At 35.3% G+C, this 20,109-nt stretch overlaps 2 protein-coding genes and 1 long non-coding RNA gene across 5 annotated transcripts; 1 reads left to right on the top strand and 2 right to left on the bottom strand.

Moving 5' to 3' along the window:
- The first annotated feature begins 19 nt into the window (after positions 1–19).
- Positions 20–6,421, top strand: LOC120334139 (G patch domain-containing protein 3-like). The gene is made up of 10 exons (XM_078109441.1): positions 20–80; positions 1,102–1,200; positions 1,751–1,878; positions 2,305–2,390; positions 2,681–2,866; positions 3,502–3,665; positions 3,744–3,806; positions 4,278–4,445; positions 4,664–4,802; positions 5,354–6,421. The coding sequence occupies exons 1-10, from the start codon at positions 20–22 to the stop codon at positions 6,180–6,182; spliced, it is 1,923 nt and encodes a 640-aa protein (XP_077965567.1). The 3' UTR covers positions 6,183–6,421.
- LOC120334140 (uncharacterized) lies at positions 6,370–14,385 on the bottom strand. 3 transcript variants are annotated; one of them, XM_039401593.2, is made up of 9 exons: positions 14,258–14,385; positions 12,432–12,562; positions 9,201–9,316; positions 8,661–8,809; positions 8,209–8,351; positions 7,923–8,031; positions 7,702–7,846; positions 7,297–7,441; positions 6,370–6,882 (listed from the first exon to the last, which is right to left on the bottom strand). In XM_039401593.2, the coding sequence occupies exons 2-9, from the start codon at positions 12,534–12,536 to the stop codon at positions 6,778–6,780; spliced, it is 1,017 nt and encodes a 338-aa protein (XP_039257527.2). In that variant the 5' UTR covers positions 12,537–12,562; positions 14,258–14,385; the 3' UTR covers positions 6,370–6,777. The 3 variants fall into 3 exon arrangements, with proteins under 3 accessions (XP_039257527.2, XP_039257526.2, XP_039257529.2); XM_039401592.2 differs by lacking the exon at positions 14,258–14,385 and having other exon boundaries at positions 12,432–13,027; XM_039401595.2 differs by lacking the exons at positions 12,432–12,562; positions 14,258–14,385 and adding an exon at positions 9,826–10,209.
- Positions 14,386–15,475: 1,090 nt separating this feature from the next.
- On the bottom strand, positions 15,476–20,109 carry LOC120334141 (uncharacterized). The gene is made up of 3 exons (XR_013480583.1): positions 19,616–20,109; positions 17,271–17,358; positions 15,476–15,776 (listed from the first exon to the last, which is right to left on the bottom strand). It is a non-coding gene; the product is annotated as an uncharacterized LOC120334141 (long non-coding RNA).

Here is a 20,109-nt window from a genome sequence, read left to right as displayed (position 1 = left end):
GAAAATTTAGAAAGCCTACATGACGTCACAGAGAAAGGATTTAAAATACTCTGACGTCACAATAAAAATCACTCATGCACGTGATTCACACTCTAACGATGTAAACAAATTGACAGAAACGAAATTTTAGTATGTAATATTATACACGGTAACTTGCCTTTATTTTTCTCAGTGCTAACTTATCGTATCGTTCAATTGACTGGGCAGAATGGCAGACGATCTTTCGTATAGTGTAGATACTTCGTCATTCGGAGTTGTGCGAAATATACCAGGAGCTTTCCATTCCTCCGATCTTAGAAACTTCTTTTCTGATTTTACCGAGAATGGAAATCAATCAATCAATCAATCAATTTTATTCGGTCACTCTGATACAAACAAAACACAAAACAACAACAAAGGGACAAACAAAATACAGAGGACCTGGAGGACGGGCATAACTTAATAAAAAAGTTAAATACGTACAAGTACGTGCCCGTCCCCCCAAAACAGGCAAAACACAATAAAACAAAAACACGATGTGACATCGGGCAATATCTTATAATTCAAATTAAAATGTGAGACGTGTATGTGCTTTTCATATACAGATATATGGATTAAAAAACACTCGCTGACGAAAAATGGTGATGTTGTGGGCCTACTTCAATTATATTGCAAAAATAACATAATGACAATTTTTTTTTTACTAAAAAACAAGCTTGGTAAATGGTTTGAATGTTCCATAGCAGTCTATGCACAAATCATGGATTGGGGTATTGGGTTCTTTTGTCGTTTTCGATTTCTTCACTTTAAAATCATTGTATCCGTTCCAATGCTTCCAACATTAATATCGAATTTCCACGAACGACCACCATTCAGCCATTCCAACAGGTGCAGTGATCCCATCTTTTCTACGCTCTGTTCCATCATACGCGACTGGATTCATAAAAAGGATCGAAACCTTGCAATACACCCGTGACAAATCGTCCACCATTTAACTTTAAATCCAATCCAATCCATAACTTCTTTAATTCCAGTGGATGGGCTTTGCTCATGTTGATATTGCGCGATACAGATCACAGATACCGAAAAATACAACGCGTAGCATTCACTAGTCTTTTCAAGCTGACACGTCCGCACCCGACGACGGTCGGAACGGAAAGTTTGAATGTTTCCACTTCAAACATCGACCAGAAGTTGCGAAACCAAAATCTTCCGCTGTTGGTAAGAATAATATCCTAGTTTCGTAAAATTCAAATAAATTTAATTTTTTCCGCTATTACTGTACCATACCGGTACCGTAATTGGGTAATAAAGTATTAAAACTTTATAGGTCAGTAGGTACTGATACCCGTGCCGTTTACGGTAGAATCATAGTTCAGTACTGTACCGTAGATAGTTCTCTGTTACTTCTGTATCTGGCTCATTTATGTTCAGTAACGGTACAGGTGAGGATATCTCTAAATCTCTTGATAACATATTGAACGGATCTTTTATAGAAAAAATACACTTGTAAATTTATTAGACATATATAAAATAAAAGCACTTAATTTTTATCTTTTGTTAATACCAAAGACTGAAAGAATGTTGGCATGCTTATATTACTGTATTACCATAAGACAAAATTGTTTGGCTAATTTGTTCATAAATGTCTCAATGTTCTGATGTTCATATAGTTTCTGGTATTATTCCATTGGTTGTAAGATTTCACCCCTTTGCAAATGCCAATAATCATCGTTACTTAATTACACCTGTCTTAAAAATGTTTTTGTAGATCAAAAACCTCAAAAAACTGGAACATGTTGCTGTGTGTTTCAAACGGTTGATAAAGATGCATTGGCAGACTTTATTGAAAAATACAATGATGCGAATTGGATTGATTCGAAGGGAGACTATATCAAGGTAAGATTTTTTTTCTGGACCCATTGGTTGGTGGGGAAGTTCAATAAATCGCTAGTCATTAGTCGGTTAGGATTCTCTCCTTCATCCAAATCTGTACAACCGTCAAGGGCATATCTATATCCAAACTAATTTGTCTGTTCAGCTGTTCAATGATCATCTTCGTTCTCCACCAGAATGAAAAATCATGTTCTATTCTTAATAATATTCATGGTAATTGTTGTTTGGTAAGGTGTTTCAAACATAATGTACTTTTTACACTTCTGCACCTTTAAATTGCCCAATGTATTTATTGATATTAATTATAATTTGAATCTGACACTGGAGGCAGGTGATTTTGTATTTATGTTTGAAACAGGACAGTTTTTAGCTAGGTATTTATGACTGCATTCTATATTTTTTTTTATTGATTCATGACATCTTTTTCAGGCTCGCTGTGTCATTCATAAAATCAGAGTTTCACATGTGAATTCAACTGAAAAGATAGCAATCAGTCAATTTAATTATCAACTTGGGTGAGAAATTTTATTATATATCATTATGGTAGTATGCGGTCTCATTGTATGTAAACAAATTTTCCTTGCTTCATTCTAATTTAGAAAAGAGCTATCAACCCTCAAAATTCACTGGTTGTCTGTAACTTTATGAGAGATTAGTTTTCCTCTGACTGAGTGTGTGAGACCTTGCTTTGAGCAAACTGTCCTAAAAATAATGTGCAAGGATGCAAATAATATTACGCATTACACATTACAAAAAAAACTATTCCCAAAAATCACTATAATTAATTTTTCATGGTAATTTTTAGAACATATTCTACAAGAGCAGAAAAGGGTTATACCAAACGACATGCACCGACAGAGAACTTCTCTCATGCCGATCTAATGTCCTTGTCTGAGATGAGACCACCAATACAAGTCATGCCTCGGGGTAATATAGGAACTACACTTAGAGAATTCATGAACTTGATAAACCAATGCAAGCTTCCACCAAGGTAAGGAAGATGACATTTTTACTATGTGGGAATATCATTGAAATGAAATTATAGAAAATTGATACTATTCTCTTTATTTTATCATACCTCAGGCCAGGGCTTCCCAAACTGGAGTCCCTGATGACTGCGCAGAGGGTCTGCAACTATATAGAAAGAGTCTGATCGATCTTTGATGATTGATTTCAATTAAAAAGCTATTGCATTTTTTCGGTCGAGCGTTGTGGATGAATATACATCCATTGCTTGCAGAAAAGGCAATTACAATTTTATTGCCGTTTGCAGCGACCTACATTTATGTGTCAGGCCGCATTTTCAGCTATTCAGGCCAGGACTCGCCTTAGAGTCGGACCTACGAGTCTGCTTGTCACAGTATAGCCTACTCCCAAGAATTGATAAATTGTGCAGTAAAAAGCAACCTCATTCATTCTATTAATGTTGTTGTGTTGAAAATTAAACATTAATCTTTCTCGTTGGTTAGGCACGAAATTGACAAGGCATATTTAGGATGGGGGTCCCGGGTCCATTAAAAACTAAAATTCACAAACAAGGGTTCGCGATCCTTTGCATGTTCTGAACTTTATTTTGCTTTATTTCACAACAAATTTTTAAAGTTGGTATTCTGATGTCTAATATAGGATTATCAAGAAACTAGACCTCAAATTTCCTACGACTGGAAGTTTGAGACGATATGGAAATGTTCCGTTTGAATATGCTGATGCATGGGAAAAGATACATTCTGGAGGAAGCACATATACTGCGAATGGTGAAACCATTGAAGTTGATGTTGAAATTGATTATGGTAATTGTAAGATTGTTTTAATTTTATAATTTATGTGAAGTGATTTTCTTATAAATATTGCTATTCATATGCTTACAGAGGAAACATCCAAAAAAGAGAAGACATTATTGCATGAAAAAAATGAAACAAAAATTGATTCAGGTATAGTTTACACTTTCATGGTATATTAACTTCAATAGTTTTCCTGCTTTCGCTGAATTCTGTATCTGCATACTCTTCCAGTCTGTGATATCCAATTTCAGCCTTTTAGATATAGAGATATAGATGCTAGCCTACAGCTTTTGCCTTTTTGCCAAATTTTATCATCTTGCATCGTAACCCCATCGTAAAGACAAGAAGTGTCTAATGCCCGCCCATGTGCCACAATCCAGACGACTAAGTCTTTTAGTGTGAATCTTGTGAACACTCAGATTCTTCCCCCTCAGGCATAAAATCCCCATCTCATAGTTTATGTTATAAAACTCGCTCACATGGGTAAAAATATGAAACATTTTTTTTTCTCTTGTCTCTGCGTTAAATCTTTTGGCGTTTTGGTCGGTGCATTTATTACTGCAAGCCTAATGTACAGGTTATATAATTTTATTATTAATATTTCTATACTTCCTGTTACAGGTCACATATCAGACCCAGATGCAGATGATGATACTTGTGAGGAATGGGAGAGACATGAAGCACTTCATAACGATGTAACTTCACAGGAGCGAGATAAGGAACGGTTGTTTGAGGAAGAAATTGAATTGAAATGGGAGAAGGGTGGAAGCGGATTAGTGTTTTATACAGGTATAGACTGATCTTCCCGTATATATAATGTTTGTATTCAGAAATTAAAACTGAGAATATGACAAGATTATGTAATAGGTTGGGAAGTTGCCTGGGTCGACTTTTACTATATTATGACTTTTACTATATTATTGTGTTATATAGAATATTGCTTTAATTTTATATCCAGTCATTTAGTGTGTAGCAAAAGGATATTATAAAGTATCTAATTTTAACAGATGCTCAATACTGGCAGGAACAAGAAGGTGACTTTGATGAACAAACAACAGATGATTGGGATGTTGATATGAGTATTTATTATGGAGAGAAAGGAGACATGGATGCTCAACAGTATCTGCAAATGAGAAGAGAAAGAAGGTTGGAATTTTTACATATTTTTTCGTAATGGGTACATGGAAGCTTCCGAGAAGTATATGCAGTATAGAATGATTTTCATCCATGGGAGAGTAAGGTTGATAAATGAGCTTAGTCAAATGGCGAACCACTGCCACTTGTTCCTTTACCAGATCATGTTGAGTTTTGGAACAGTTGACTAGTTGTTGGTTTCAGAAACATGGAGTCGCTGGCAAAGAAAGCCATGTCCGGGGATACATGAATCACCCTATATGGCGAAAGGGCCTGAAATCCCCTTTCACACATACCCATTCGACTTGAATCTGCGAACTTACATAGGGTAATCAAAGGTGCGAAGGCGAGTGCGTTGCTAACACTTTCTGAGCATATCACAACCTCTTGTCTGTTACCAAACTGTGTATGAGAATTGTTGATTATGATGATGATGAGCTAAACAATCCCCTTGACAATGATAATCTCCCGACGGGTTAGCAGTGTGAAAACAATTCTGTGCTTATATTGTATGAATCCTAATAACCAAATGAACTCTGAAATAATTTTTCTTTTTTTCCCAGGAATGGAAAAGCAGTTTATGACAATTCACTTTTGACTGATTTGAATCCACACAATCGAAAAAGAAAACAAAAAAGAAGCCGCTCTGAAAGTCCTCAATCCAAGAGACGTGGACAGTTTGAAAGACACACAAAAGGTGTAGGTAGGAAGTTATTAGAAAAAGGTGGGTGGAAAGAAGGGGATCCTTTGGGTCCAGGTCAGAGGTCAGGGGCTATAACTGACCCCATTGAGTTAGAAGGGCAGCATCCAAGGTTGCGTAAGGGTCTTGGTTATCACGGTGAAAAATTGTTGAAATCTTCTACCTTTAGTGATACCGAAAGTACAATAAAACGAAGTACTAGAGCGAAAATTGTACCAACTTTATTTCGTGGAACTCGTTCAGTTGAGCCAAATGCGCCCCATTCGTGGATGTTTCCACAATTTGCTTTCAATCTCGCTAATAACGATTATAAAGAGCGGACCAGAAAATCTCGAAAACAAGCTGTACCTGGTATAGATGACGGTATAGTGATAACAACTAAGTATGACGAACCATTATACATTGACGAACGCGATGATTTTCTTCGTTCGCGTCACCCAGCTGCGCTCAAACATAGACAAAAACCTGCTGCAAACGTTGGCAACTCCAGCACTGAATTTGATGCAACGAAGTCCAGAAAGAGTAATGTCAGCAAGCTAGTGAAACCTGTAATAAACTGTGATGATACCCAGACAAGTCGAACTGAAAACTTCCCGAAGGAACACGGAAATGATGAAAATGCTCCAATCCCCTCCACACTACACTTATCGGCTGTGAAATTTGTTAAAGGCGGAGTCCTGAAAGAAGACTAAGCTTTGCATAAATCCGTCACCATATGTGCAATAGGTTTTTCATCAGTTAATTTAACACTTTTTAATCCTTTTTGATATACTTTATTTTAATGAAATAAAACGTTTTAAAAAAAATTATTAATTTTATTTTCATTGTGGTAAGATTGAATGGACTAGTGCAGTTTTCATAAAATCCAATAAAACATAGTTTGACGGAAAGTACTGTATATTCAAAACAAATTATAGTAATACAACATGAATTTGTGTGAGTTACAGTATGAAAAATAGAAACAGTCGATGTCTAATGTGTTATCATTGCATAACATGCTATAGCACGACTGAAAGGAATAGTTCAATCATTTTGCTATGATCAAGTAAAACAGTTTTGTAAAAAAATTGACAATTCGACACTGAATATTAAATCGCATGGGAAAATATTTGTGATCAATGCATATATATATATGTCATGTCCTAATTTAAAATTTGGGCATTTTTAGTTATAAAAGTAAGAAAATCGCCACTATCTACACCAGTTTCCTGTCTTTTGAATTAAAAAGAATGTTTTATTTCCCCAATTTTTTTGCTATTATCACGTTTTTATATTGCTGTTTATGAGTTACGCTCCCCACTCTGGATGGATTCGGAAACTTTGTGGATAAGGTGCTCTAGGCTTTGTATACATTGACAATACGTTTTCCACCGGTCCTGTGCACGGATATACCTGAAAAATATACAATTTTGCGTGATATGTACCTTCTACGATTGTGAGTTGAAAGAACCGTGCTTAGTGTGTCAAAATTTGGCTGAATGCTGTAGCTAAAATATTTCGGGTATCTGCTAATTCCATGCCATGGGTTCATTAAAAGTGATGGGGAGACATCAGTGTGTCACATGTTACTAGTTCACGTATTGAAGGATAAAAGGGTGCGATTCCATCAAGCTTAGAATAATTCCTGCTTTTTAAAATTTTGCCTCTTTCTAGTTGAATGCCTTTAAATTCCACTGGGATATACCGTCATCTCTGCCGTGACAAATATTCGACAATTTATCGGTAATCTTTGCACTTTTATCCGAGGGACACAATGGGCTTTTGTTATGTAATCAATGCCTATAACGAAAAAGGTCCAATACGAACCGGCATGTGGTGCCATGTCTGAAATTCAGTCCTTCGGACTCTAGTGTTTGGCGATAACAGTCTAAGATGTTTTCTGTGAGCTGCCTTCATCAAGGTTGCCAGTTTATCGTCCATTGCTGTTGCTCTTGCTTGGTTCGGTTGTCCGCTAAGTAACAATTTAAAATTTTAGGGAAAATGGGTTCAGAACTTTAATTTTTGAATAAAATTAACAGAATGACGTTTAAAAAAAAAACTGTGTTCATTGTGTTATCACAAAAACGCGCTGTACTCCAAAACTCCAATAATTTGTAAAAATTTTCAGAAATTTGACTGTTATTACGAAAAAATGTTCACTGATAAGTGTTCGTATCAAGCCCGGAAACAGGTCGTTGGATATATTGGAAGAAACAAACAAAACAAACTTACTGTTTTTCTTGTAAAGCATTAATCACTGCCATTAATCTCGCATCCCTGTCCCCATGAATGTTACGGTCTGGGTGATAACCACTTGGCCCTCCCAGTAACCTGCTTCCACCAATTGACCGGAAAAATTTCAAGGCAGCTTGTCTGTCTGAATAGACAAATGATAAATGGTAATTGGCGGCCGTGGTAATTTTACGTAAACATTTTTATGCATTGAAAATTACCTGCTTCTGACGCGGTTTTGAGCCACTCTCTGACTGCTTTCTTTGCGTTTGGTTGTAAAGTATGTTCAAGCAGCTTGTCGACTTCCGTGCGGCTGGTCTGCCGTAAGACCTGAAAATAACACATGCATGTATCATTGTAGTAAAACAATCCTAATTGGTAATTATATGAAAGCCCGCTTTGCACAACTATATGTCGTGTGCAAATTTACAGAAATTTTTTATCACATTATTCATGATAATATTAAAAAATAAGCATCTTAGACTGGGTGATGTGTAACTTTCAAACCTTATTCGCAAGTTCTTCTTGTCCTGGATTCTTCTTCAACCATCTTTGAGCAGCAGAATAAGTTCTTGGTTCGAGAGTCAATCGGTCCGATTGTCTACTTCTTGTGGTGCGTTTAACAGGGGCGCTTCTTGCTATGTTAGGTACTGTAAATGTTTAGAGATGGAATTTTGTTTTGATAATCAACCCTACCCTACTTTACTAATATAGGAATGTTGGATAATGAAGTATTCATATATATATCAATTTATTGAGATTGCCACTTCTCATTCGTATTATATGTGTGTCTGTTTCTGATCGCACTTCACAAAAAACTCGTAACCAGGAGTGTGATGTCACATAAGTTTCATACTCCACCACTTGAATAATGTTTTTGGTAAATATAATGACTGCTGTTGAAATTTTTGGTATTTTCTTTTTTGTCGCTTTTTTTCATAGCATCAATATATTCTTACAAGTAAGAGATTTATCTGCCAGATGTTTTCTCAATGCGGCTTCCTTTTTCTTTATTTCTTCCATGTGTTCTTGTTGTTCTGATTTGATTGGCTCAAATTTTCCGTGGGGCGGGGCAAAGTGTGTCGTCTGTGTTGCACCATGCTGAGGACTGAAAAGGAGATTTGAATGTTTTTTCAAAATAGAATCGCCCATGAATAAGTCAACTATTATAGTTATCAATCGTTGCAAAACTGAACCAAAAACATCTCAGAAATCATCGGAACATGGAAGTATGTAACGAATATTATTATTACAATGCTACATGCCTGGTTATTATAGCAAAATACTCTATGCTTCTTCATAATTATTAGGAACATTTAGTCCAATGGTCATTATTTCGGTATTTTCAGTTTTCGCGATTAGGTTTCCGGTATTGAGGCAGTTGTGTAAATTCATAATAACAAAGTATGTCCTGTTTTTTATCACTGATATACAAAACCAAATTGGTCAGATTCTATAGAAATAGTTTGAAACTCTGGAAATGGTCCACAAACCCTTACCGAGAAAAATGTGAACCAGCTGTATGTACTCTCTCCATATCGTCTAAGAATAAATCTTCTCTTGAATCTCCACGGCCTTGTGCATATCGACTTGGTACCTTCCAAGCCATGAAACCCTGAAATTCATCAGATTTGCAATTGATATCGAAATTAAAGTAGAAAAGCTCTTATTATCAGTATAGCTGATTAACGGTGATTGATAAATTCAGTGTTAGAGCGTTGGAGGTAACCTCGAGTCGAAAGTAAAAAATCTCGTTTTCAAAAACCATAACCGCCACCGTACGCCGGGTATTAAATCGATTCTACAATGTGGAACGTTTTACCAATATTAACTCTAGTTTACAGATTTTATAAGACTAATCTGGATGGAATTATTCCAATAAAGTAATTCACGCACCCACATAGACGTGGAATATGAACGCTATTTCGTGTCAATATTTCAGAATTAATTCTTAAATCCCATACTATATAAAGCTGTTATAGCTACGTAGCTGTTTTTCTAAGTTAAGCTTTCGCAACTTTGCCCTGTGTGAATTACGCGAAAAAATAAAAACGTAAAGACACATACTCAATGAACTATTCACAATCAAAGGAATTAGCGTATTATAGCTATACGTTAACTTACCGGTTTCGATCCCGAGAGAAACATTTTTATTTTGTACCACAACGAACCTATTTGTGCATATTTTATATCTAAATAATTCAATTCATGTTAATTAAAAAAAAAACTAATTTTCTATTCTAGTAATTTAAATGCACCACTGCATCTATTCTAATAATTTAGTAATTATCAAAATCCGCACAGATACTCTGATAACTCTTTTAGATGTGTCAAAATAAACCTACTTTAGTCTAGCATGCTATCTGGTCCCTTCTATCAAATATATAATTTATATCAGTCACGATATCTATATCCAGGCATTCGATACTTGCACGATTGGTAAACACAAATACCCTTCAAATAAGCCATACAATAACCCTTTAGGAAGGGCTTATAACACTTACATAGGAAAACTCGCAAACATTAAATCGTATATTGAAATTTCTTATTTACTTTAGTTTGATATAACAATACCCTCCTTCAAATCAAAACTCTATACTTTGTTGAACAATAGGCTCAGCCTAAACACGTAAAATTAGCCTTAAGAACAAAGACTTAAGCGACTTTACGCGCGAGTCTATAGGAAGGCGCCTTGTGTGGCAATTTTTAATGTCGGAAACAATGGTTCGTATAACCTTTGACCCCAACTCATTTTTTGTTCGAGTGTTGACACGACTTCGAGAGGTGTCTGGCTTTTGTTAAGATGGAATTTAAAGGAATTGGTATAATACTCCGGGATTTGTATGTTTAGTTAGTTGAGTCAGGTTAATCATGGCCATAGATATTCGTATGCCGATAGCATAGTTTTTCTAAGGCCTCGACTGAATTAATATGTGTGACTTTTTCTGTGATGTACATTCTGTCTTACTATGAAAATCATTATGATGAATTAATGTTTAGTTATTCAATTGCGGGATAGAATTTAACGCTCTGATTTATTATCTTCAAATATTTGAGCCGGGTTGACGAATTTTAAAAGCACGAACGCGAGTTGCTCTTGCTACCATTGTTACGTTAACAAAGACGCATTTCATATAGTTGGGATTCTCAATTATTGACTGATTTGTGGTATCGATAAGTGATTTTGTGACAAAACGATCGAAATTGTACAGACATAGGGCAATATGTAACAGATGATGTTTTACTGTAATCGGTATTTGCTGGTGATTAATTCGCCGATATAAATCTTTATAGTCTGGTGGCTCTTGTCACTCAGAAATCAGTTTTCATCTCTTCCAAGAGAGCGCGCGAGACTTCGACTTGAGCAAATATTCTGATAAAAAATAAATTTGCGAAAAATTCCATGTACCCCAATAACAGCACATGTGTTATATTGGTTCATGATACTACATTCGCTGAAATCGTTTTCTGGAAATTTCTGTATAAAAAATAGTTATATTTTGTACCCAGTATGCCAATTATATTTAAAAATAGCCCAGTATTACTATTCGCACATTTGAAATATTTTATATCTCCTCAAAAATTTTTCCCCATGCCTACAAAAAAAAATATATCATATATGTTCTCTCTGCCATTGCTAAGTCACGTGTTTATTGTTTGTACCTTTGCCTGATGTATATTTACAGACTGCAATTATTTCACGCTGATTAATTGCGCTTCAAATGCACAATATTATTTAATGACCAAAATACTAAAACTATTTAAATTATACTTACATCAAATACTAGATCGCCTTGTTCCATGTGTCTAATTCAAATAGCAATGGAACTATATGATGCTGCTACCTCCAATAAGAACTAGATAATGTGAATAAAATGCATTTCTAGGATAAGTAGCTGAAGGTCGATTGATTATCGAATATCACATTCCCCATAACTATCGAATCGTGTTTCATTTACCCCGAGATATTTCGTTGAACCGTTTTGCTCACGAATTGAGTATCCGACCTCTCTTTTGTGCATTACAATATTCAGTGACCCGCAAAATAATTATTTCGAAATTAGTTTTCTAAGATGAGTAATCGACGATATTCCAAGTTTGATCAAATGGTATCGGTTAGCTACTATATATGTTCTGTGCTCATTTATTGAACGCAGCTTCATAAGTCTATCATGAATTGATGGATGGTATTATTATTGGACATTGGATCGCTTTTCTAAATCTTCATTGTTGTGATAAATACGCCTTTTTCCGGAACTAATGGACTGATTAATTTGAAATTTTCATCACTAAAGAATCGAAGGATTCGCCAGGAGATTATTGTTATTTTCTCCGAGTCGCGTCGATATTTCACTTAAAATTTTGCTTCTTATAGTCTACGGGAGCACAGTTGTATGACATCTGGTACACGCCTTCATATGACAACTAGTAAGCTTCTTTTAACATCGTGTCGATTTTGAGCATTGCTCTCTTGTTGAGTGATTGTTATAAATTTTTGCGAAAGCTCTCACAATGGTTCTCAGCTCACGTAGGTCAGCGGATTTTGCTATCTGCGTTTTAACGCTTATGTATATTGTGTATATATGTGTTAATTAAGTATTTTGAAATATATTGATACTATTTGCTAGGCCTATATATCCTTTCGTCTAAGAGCAATTAAGAAACAGATTGTGGATATTTGGAAAAGTCGATTGCAAAGTTTATTTTAAATGATCCTACGGAATACAAACCTTCGTTGGCTGTGGATTATTCCTTCCTTCATGTGGATGTTCCAATGGAATTTCTACTCGAATATCTTTTGGGAATTCTCCGGAACCTCTTCCATACGAAGACATCCTGCTTTCGTTGGCGTAGGGTCCGTCTGCAGGAAAAACATGATTTCTACTGTCCACGTGAATAGCTTTTATTAGTTTAGAAGCAAAATTTCCCGGCGGTACTCCGCTTGGTACTCTTATCGCGTGAGCTTCCAGCGCCATGGTTAGGCTATTTCTACCACTGCATCGTTAAATAAAATTTATTTCAAAAAGGAGTTCTGCTTGGAAATATAGAAATGAATTTCAAAATAGTAGGGTGGCGAGCATCCTTGAGAAATCACTAGTATTAGTACGAATTGGGCAGCATTGGCCAGTTATTCTCATTTTTCAAAACCTGTATCTATTTTGATCACTTCATTCTCTTATTCCTTCCTGACTTGGAACTAAATTTTTTTATTGCCTCTTTCCCAATTTTGTTATATCTAAGCTCATAGGCTATATATTATGAACTGTCGTTTCTTTGGTTACTCGCCACCTGATATTTCCACATTTCCAAATTGTTTGAAATTAGCTGTTTGTTTTCACTGGTGGTTTCGTGATGAAGTGGTTTCTTATAATTTGTAATCCATCTGTGTGTCTGTTCAAATATACTCAGATGGCACTAATAGCATATTGGACTCGATTATTGAAAAGGGATGTTGCCTAACATCGGAGTTCCCATTCCACGCGCCTGCAGTGTTTCATTTGTCCGTTAAAAAGAAGTGAACGTGTGTGATTTATTACATTTCTCCCACCACGATGAGGTCAACGGCTCTCTACCCTCAACCTAGTTTTGCGTGAAAAATGCGCATGTCTCTGTCCTTATTTTGTTGAACGGAATTAAAAAACGAATAGCAAATATGATCTGTCTATAAGACGTAAGCTGGCTTTTTCGGGTTGCAAATATTTTCTTAATGCCCTGTACATCGCTTCATATAACTGACTGTGTTCATCTCGACTCACTGCCTTTGGCTCGAAATAAGTTTACTTGAGAGTGGAGCGCCCGTTTGGCTCGCAGTTCTAATTCATTTTAAAAATTGTATGCACGAATTTCACTCATAATTTACCAATTTTCGATCTTTCTAAATTCAGCAGAAATTTCTATATACGTGACAACTTTTCTTGATCTTGTAAAAAATAAGGTTGTACGGAATGTAAGAAAGCATGTAAGTAAAATACCAAAAACTTATGTTTCATATTGCGTCCTTTTGTACAAAATTTGCGTTTATTTTTTCGATTTTGGCGCGAATAATCCGTTAAAATATTTCATAATTTTGATTCCTCGTTTATTTTATAAACAGTTTCACTTTATAACTTAACTGCTCTTGTTTTCTGCAATGCTTACTCATTTGACTTGCGTACCCAAACTCAAGACTACAGCGGCTCTCACTCTTTGCAGCTTTCATATGATATCTTTTCTGTATGTCATCTGATTGCCCCTTTACATCACTCGATTGCAATCGTAGACAAAACCTTATAATTTTTCTTCCGACTTTTGTAATTCAATTTAAATCTCTCTGATGAACTGATCAATTGAAATAAAAGATGTTTCATTACTTCATAAATCACAAAGAGAATTTAACTTTTGTTGTTATTGAGATCTTTTTGTTCATAGGTATTTAAACGCATCGGCTTTTGTGTTGAACAAAGACAACTTAGCGATATGTATTACAAAAGATATTTTAAATTAAATAGTCTACAATAAACTCGACGAATGACACCACACAAAAATGTATTTTGTAAACGAGGAAAAATTTACTTACCGAAAAATTGGACGGCGTTCCCAAAACAGAGAATACCTCAGGAGAACCTCGTTTAGCAAAGCTCAATGAACATTTCCCCTTCAAATTTCGAAGTCTGACAGATGGTTGCTATTGGTTACAAGGTATTGTATGAAATATGATATGATATTTCATAAGACTTGGAGTATTGAGTTACCTATGGGCCATAGGTGAACCTCACTTTAATATGTGTGTCCTATTCATGGCCAATGCTTGGCCTAGCATGGCCAATATTTGTTTTAATTCAATATTCCACACCTATGTCAGTCTATTGTAAATGCCTTGTAAAATTCCTTGTAAACCTGATTATTTCTGTCATCCATTTTGATATCGCAGTATTTAATATCTAAGAACACGAAAATTTGTACGAAAAATGTGCGCCCCCACAAATTCATTGACGTGGTATGGTAATTATGCATACCAACAGAGGCGTGGTTGCACAGTAAAAGAAGAAGAATTCACAAACATTTTCACAAAACAATGCTATTATCCTGTCCGTCATTTTGCAATGCTACGTTTTTCTTTGAGAATCCAAGTTTTAATCGGCTTAAATGCCATTAAAAATCGGCTCAAAAAAAATTTAATTTGTTTAATGCAGCATTTGGCGCTCAGGAAGTGTGTATACCAATATGGACTCCATATTATGGAGGTAACTAATTTTGTTCGCCTACTTTACATCAAGTTGTATGAATGGACTGAAACCCATGGGCAGAGAGTATATTCACTTGGCCAGACAGTTATAATAGAACTTATAATGGAACCAAAATAAGGAAAATCGGAATAAAATTATGGCCCAACTCTAACCTGGTACACATACTACGGGAGTACCCAACATTTATCTTATCAATTTCTATCAATGATGACAGAATAGAATTTATTCGATAATTAGTCACGACAGACGCTTTTCGAGCAAAAAACAATGACGGCATTCACCTCACAGAAGAATATATGTATATGTCCTCTTTTTTATTGAGTGCAATTCACATTGTCATTTATGATTCAAGGTCATATACATATATATTGTCATCTTTCTTTTTTTCGATAAAAAATGGTCCTCAGACGTTCAGTAGCAATTAATTGAATATCCATTAGTAACTGTTACCTTACTTTCTGGTCACACTGTATAAGCAGTGCGTGCGGATGCTCCCAATGAGGAGAATTAGTAGAATTCGACCCGTATTTTGAAAACTAAAAACCATATTCAATAGATTCATTTAATACAAAATAATGTGTTACTCCAACAAGAACTCATCGTACATTAATTATACTATACATCAATGTTACTGATCATTTTTGGCGTTGGTATGCATAGGCAACATGTCGTCTTTCATATATGTGGATTTCGGGTTCAAAAAGCACCATTTGTTTTATTCGGGCGGTTCTCAATCTTTCGTCTTCAAGCATTTGAAAGAATCGTCAGTTACGCATGCAGCCCAATGGACAGAAAGTCTTTGTCGTTGAACAGTGTTATTGAGACCCCAGGCCTGCGTATTCATCCAAGCTGAAATTAGGACATAAGTCAATTATGTACCCCATTTTCATATAGTGCCAAATATATAAGCTCAACAAAAATAAAAGTAAGCAGCAACTTTAAAAGGTAGGATGTGTATGAAACCTTGCATTGACAGGGTTAGTCATTGCATTAGTCATTCAAATTTTCTCATAGAAATGTATTAGTTCATGTTGTTTGACACACCGGTTCTGACTACACAGTTTTATTGTATAGTCGAGTATCGTATTACTGCTGGTGAAAATTTTAATATTACCACTTCCAAATGTGCATATTGTATGCTACAAATAGTAATGGCCGTTGATATAACTACCAAGCTCATATATATATTGAGTTTCTGCGCATATCGACGAAGAGGCGTCAATATGGTATGCAGTGTGTAAGAGTTAATAAAAACGAAAATAACAAATGCAGTAATTACTTCTTTGGACCCAATACTTGGAAATATTCCATGATTAAAAGTGTGTGATCTCAACTTCACAAATAGCTTTCATTTTGCAAACGATATGCGCCGTGCACAATTGACCGAAATTTTTATTACTATACTCCAAAGGTGAATATTTTCAGTCAAATCTAGCAGCGAAATTAGTATGATTGTATAAAATCTATGGCGTTTTAGATTTGCAATTTTGGTAGCTCCTATTTGTCGAACAGCTTCAAGTTCAATGGCTTGCAGCAGTATCAAATGTTTCTAACGTTACTCAAATCGCACGGCTAGAGTTTTACATAGACTTTCCCCAGTAGTCAATGAAAGCGTAAACAGGCATATAGGAAATGGCGAAATGCTCAAGTTAACACGTTTCCTTTGAGAAATTCGTTCAAATGTAGCAACCCTAAATATTATTTCCTGAATTTGTATACGCAGCCGAAATGAAAGCCGAGTCATATAAAGATTGCGAAATCGCGAAACTGCTCTCAAATGAATACAGTTAGGGGCATCCTTTTAGCCTAGAGATATTTACCAATCAAGCACTCGGATTGGAGCATGTAATCGCATGTGCATGTAACTCCTATGCGTGCCAACCAGTTTGGTATATTCACAGCCACTAGTTAATGTTATGTCATCCGGATATATAGGAAAAGTCGCTTTCAGTCGACACAAACGCTAGAATGAGCGAATAAATTTAATTGCGTAAGTGATTTTTAACATCCCGTTCAATATGTTCGACAAAATAATTGAACAAAATTTTGCGTGCGACTTGACACGCATACCAAATCCGTCTGAGAAGCTATACCTTTGGACACCGAGTGTGTTGGACTTTTTCATGATCAATGTGAGTGTACCGGCACTTTTTATAGCCATGAATTTGGGTAAAGACTCCCAACCATACGTGTACTGAAATAAAGTCATGATAAACAGCCTTTACAGGAAAATAGTTATCTGCCAAATGTTAACAACCATAACCTGAATCCCAAACTTCGGAAAACCCAACCAACCGCAAACAAACAATCGGTGATTCGTCGAAATTTAATAAAATTACTTACCAATACTTAATTCTAGTGGTTTCCGTATTGGATTCCGATAAATCTCAATATTGCGTGGTTGTTCCCAGACTTTTCTCCAAGTAGTTTCCTGTAGGAAGAAATACAAAGTAAGCAACCAAAGAAGACAAAATTGGCGCGAACAGGTTCAAATATTCCCGCCAAAATGTGGTAATATTTTAAATCGTTCTGAATACAAATTTCACAATGCCCGATGATTGATAACAAACCAAAATTCTATTAATCAGCAAATGAAAGTTACAGTTTCACATTGTTGGACAGTTCATGTTATTAAAAACATTTTTCATAAAAACTTAAATCGAAACGAAATTTGAACAATATAAACTTTTTTCAAATAAAATTAAAATAGTGATGTATATATCAGAATGACAAAAAAGTTGAGTCATAAAGTTAAACGTTTTTTAAAAAAAACTACTGATAATGCTACCAAACGTTTTGGTATTTCGAAAATCCAAAATGAAATATTAAAACCCAAGAAACCGACAAAATGGCATTATGCCAAATGGCATCATGTACCATTGAATTCCGACGAAAAGTTAAAATTAATTGTAATTTTTTTGAGACTACGTTTATGATCGAATTCTTTTTCACGCAGAGGTAAACCTGTTGCACTGATTGTCAGGCTATAAACACCATTTTCTAAGCTTTTTATCGATATATTACATATATGAAAGCTCATCGTATGGCAAAGCTAAAAACCCTCCACCTATATATATCATAAATGTTTTCGATGGCGTGGGCACCACAAGACCTTGTTTCTCAGTCTCATGTCGCCAGGTTCGATATATATCTCCGTCAGAGTTACCTTTAAAAATCAGTTATCCTTTACTATTGGGTATACCTGGGAAGCTCTGTTACATGGGAATGTTGCAAATTGTCACCGAGAAAGCTTTATTACTCACGGTACGAGATTATGTCGATATGCTTCCACCTGGTACCGTAAATAACAAGGCTACCTCGGGAACCAGATTTATAGTTCATTAACGTTATCATACAGTGAAAACATTATCGGGAAAATTGTTTCGCATTCCAGCCATACAAAACTGTGTTGGTGAATAGTATTATCCAGTTGTCTTACCACACAGCTTTCTATAACATACGTTTCCAACCATGTTACCGGTATACCTACACTTCGTGATCGAAATTCGTGCACCATGCCTAAAGTTAATCACGTGATATGACGTCAGATTTCAACTAGTAGTGAAAAACGTGTGGAAAACATGTTGTTTACATTTTTTAAAATATATGTTTTTAGGCATGATTTTAGTGTAATAGATAGGATGAATCCATAACTCTTAGGTCCAAAGTAAAATATGGAATTTTTTAAAACAAATGTCCAACATGATATGATATTTGTCTTAGAAACGTAGCGTTCGCTATAATATTTATATTACACTGGGGTAGGAAAATGTATCGACAATCAATGTTCCCAATAAATATTAGTGGTATTTTATAGTATTTATTCAAATTTTTGAGCAAATTGAATGAGTAGTACACAACCATTCGCACTCTCCAATACACGGATGTTTGGATTACTAAACTTTGTTCATATATATATAGAAAGACGGTTTGATAGAGGATAATTCAATTTTAGCTCCATATGAAAAACCTTTCATTGGGATCTTTGACCTAATAATTATCCGGGAATTTAGGATGTGAATTGCCCACAACAAGCGACCATACGTACCAGCACGGATATCAGTAGTTTCCTGAATGTCGCTTTCTAAACCATGAAAACTTTTCCAGATGGTGGCCTCTCAACTCTTGAAACTAGAGTCGAGTACTTGTTCTGGAAGATAATATATAGGGATTGTATTAACAAAAAGTAATACCTAACCTATTATTATATTCTATGATAATCACACACATAAAACATTTTTCTATATTCAGAGACCGCATATTTCTAAATAGTAATACAGGAAAAATCCAAATTATTAAATCGCCACGATTTTTTGCACATTTGAGAGTACTGCACACACTACAGAAGACACTCGCTCGATAGTCTTACAGACGAATAATGTTTCTGGAATCTATTATGAAAAAAATAAATTACAAATAGCATAAATTTGCATAGACTATGAGATATTATTCAAGCCGTTGGAATAAGCCGTATATTCAACTGCTATTCATGGCTACCCTTCTATATTAAAATATCCGTATATAACACTCTTTATAACCATGCAACCGCTTAGCGATATAAATACGAACCGAGAATATACAAAAATATTCATTAAATTTGGAAATTTTCCTTGGGACTTGCATAGAAAAATATCAATTTTTAAATTTCAAAAATATTAACAAAACTTCCAATGAAAAACGTAGCTTACCGTTACAGAATAGTACACCACAATTGACATCCAAAGCCCAATAAAGAAGAGATCGGTATAAAACATCACATCACATTTTTCCATATTTTCGTAATTTTATTTCATCAACGTATGCAGTATGAGTAAACGAACACCATCACACTCCAGTAAGAACTAGTAATAAATTCTGTGAGTCGTTCAGCTTTTAATAGGCCCCATAGACTAAAGTATTTCCTGTGGTGAAAGCGACACTTTCTTTAGGCATGTTTTCAATGACTAAATAAAGGCTGAATGTAATCATGCATGGGGATTAATAAAGGCCTCGAAAATGTGTGTTTTATTTGTAGTACATGCAAGGCCAGAACATAATGTAAGGGTATCAAGGAACGGAAAATCAATGACGTTGTTTCCAAGTACCAACCGTACTGGGTGGTGACGTGTCCGTCGGCGACTCCGACATTTGAATTGAATCAAACGGTATGTCGACAAATACATACTAGATTCTATAAAAAAAA

This window comes from Styela clava, chromosome 15 (assembly GCF_964204865.1).
Source record: "Styela clava chromosome 15, kaStyClav1.hap1.2, whole genome shotgun sequence".
In the NCBI taxonomy this organism is placed as follows: domain Eukaryota; kingdom Metazoa; phylum Chordata; class Ascidiacea; order Stolidobranchia; family Styelidae; genus Styela; species Styela clava.
Note: the sequence above shows the minus strand (reverse complement) of the source record. Positions and strands in the feature narration are given on the sequence as shown.